This window comes from Hippocampus comes, unplaced genomic scaffold, assembly GCF_001891065.2.
Source record: "Hippocampus comes isolate QL1 unplaced genomic scaffold, H_comes_QL1_v1.1 scaffold78, whole genome shotgun sequence".
Taxonomy (NCBI): domain Eukaryota; kingdom Metazoa; phylum Chordata; class Actinopteri; order Syngnathiformes; family Syngnathidae; genus Hippocampus; species Hippocampus comes.
In genome coordinates, this window is record NW_017805798.1 from 815,430 (window position 1) to 816,935 (window position 1,506).

General features: G+C 49.0%; 1 protein-coding gene across 1 annotated transcript in view; it reads right to left on the bottom strand.

Annotated features, from left to right (window-relative positions):
- The window catches only part of LOC109525150 (regulator of G-protein signaling 3-like), a 12,574-nt gene that overhangs the window by 658 nt on the left and 10,410 nt on the right, over positions 1-1,506 (bottom strand). The window contains exons 23-27 of the mRNA XM_019885441.1: positions 1,309-1,352; positions 1,086-1,178; positions 527-588; positions 266-432; positions 11-197 (exon numbers count right to left, since the gene is read on the bottom strand). Of these exons, the coding sequence (XP_019741000.1) occupies positions 11-197; positions 266-432; positions 527-588; positions 1,086-1,178; positions 1,309-1,352 (553 nt within the window). The remainder of the gene's footprint in view (positions 1-10; positions 198-265; positions 433-526; positions 589-1,085; positions 1,179-1,308; positions 1,353-1,506) is intronic.

Consider the following 1,506-nt stretch of genomic DNA (forward strand, 5'->3'; position numbering starts at 1 on the left):
TCTGTTTGGCCGTTATCGGCGAGCCCCACATCCTGATTGGCCAGCTGGGCATAGAGGCGGGACCGGAGGAATCGCGGGTAGCTATCGGCCTCCATGAGGCTGAAGATCTGATCCTGTGCCAGCTGGAAGGATGTGGTCTCAGCGCCCAGACGCAGGCTCCGTTGGGTCAACTCCCGTATGTTTGAATCCACGTTGATCTGGAGGACGTTGTCACGGCGTGTCAGAGTCACATGACCAGGAGACGTCTTCAAACGTCATCATCTACCTGTCTGGATGCGCTGCACGAGATGAACTCCTCATAGATTTTGTTGGCTCTGTCTGGCATCTTGTTGAGGGGGCACGTCTGCTTGAATTTCTCCACAGCCAACCAGAAGTCCAGATTTTCCTCGCTGTACTCCGACCTCAGGAAGTGGCGGAATACCGCGAGGCCGTCTGAGCAATGAGAAGAAAGATGGAATGACATTGGCCCCTCTCGCCCATTGAATTAATCGCTTCCCCGCAGTGACGAGGGCAATTGAAGACTTACATTGGTTGGCCAAGAGAGCCTTGAGACTCTCGGCCCAAATAAGCACCTCCCTTGCAGAGGGCCTAGAAAAGGAAAGATAAAAACATAGAGAATCTTACGAAACAATGAATGCTTGGGGATCTGCTAGATGACTGGTTCCTGGCACACCCGGTGGCTGAAAGTTGACGAAACTCTATGCCTGCTGAAAAGGAGGTCTAAGTTTTGGCGCAGGTGATGCAACACCATCAGTGAATTTGATCGAGGCGCTGGCAGACACATTCTGAGCTCCACAAATATGACAATATTCACCCTTATTATATTTTTTAAATCAGCCCCTGCCTCCGGCACAGCTGGTTGAACTCGTCTTGTAGTTTCTTATAAACGCACTTTACGCCCTCAACCTCCTGCCTGGACTCCAGCAAAGACTGCGCCTCTCGTATTCAAAATTTAAACGGAAAGAGAAAAGCGGCTTCCGTTGGCCCGCAAAGCGGTCTTCAAGGCCACAACAGCACAAACCGCCCGTTTCTGTCTGCCAAAATATCAAAATAAAAGGAAACTAAATTATCTTTTAAGAACCAACCTGGTGTTTCTCAGAGCTCGCTCCAGACTGTCACTTTGGACCAAACGCTTGCGTCTGCACAGGAACGGAAGACGACTGCGCACCTCTGAAGCGCTACAATGAAAACCATAACAACGTACACGCGTGTGTGTGTGCGTGTGAGAGTGTGTGTGTGTGTGTGTGTGTGTGTGTGTGTGTGTGTGTGTGTGTGTGTGTGTGTGTGTTTTTGTATAAAAAAACATACAAAGTCTTGCTTTTCTTCTTGAGGTCATTTCCACTTTCAACATCCTAAAAAATAAAACACAATTGACAACTTGCCTCCACTCTCACGACTCCTGTGAAAGCCACTGTTTTTGTGTGTGTGTGTGTGTGTGTGTGTGTGTGTGTGTGTGTGTGTGTGTGTGTGTGTGTGTGTGTGTGTGTGTATGTGTGTATACCTTGC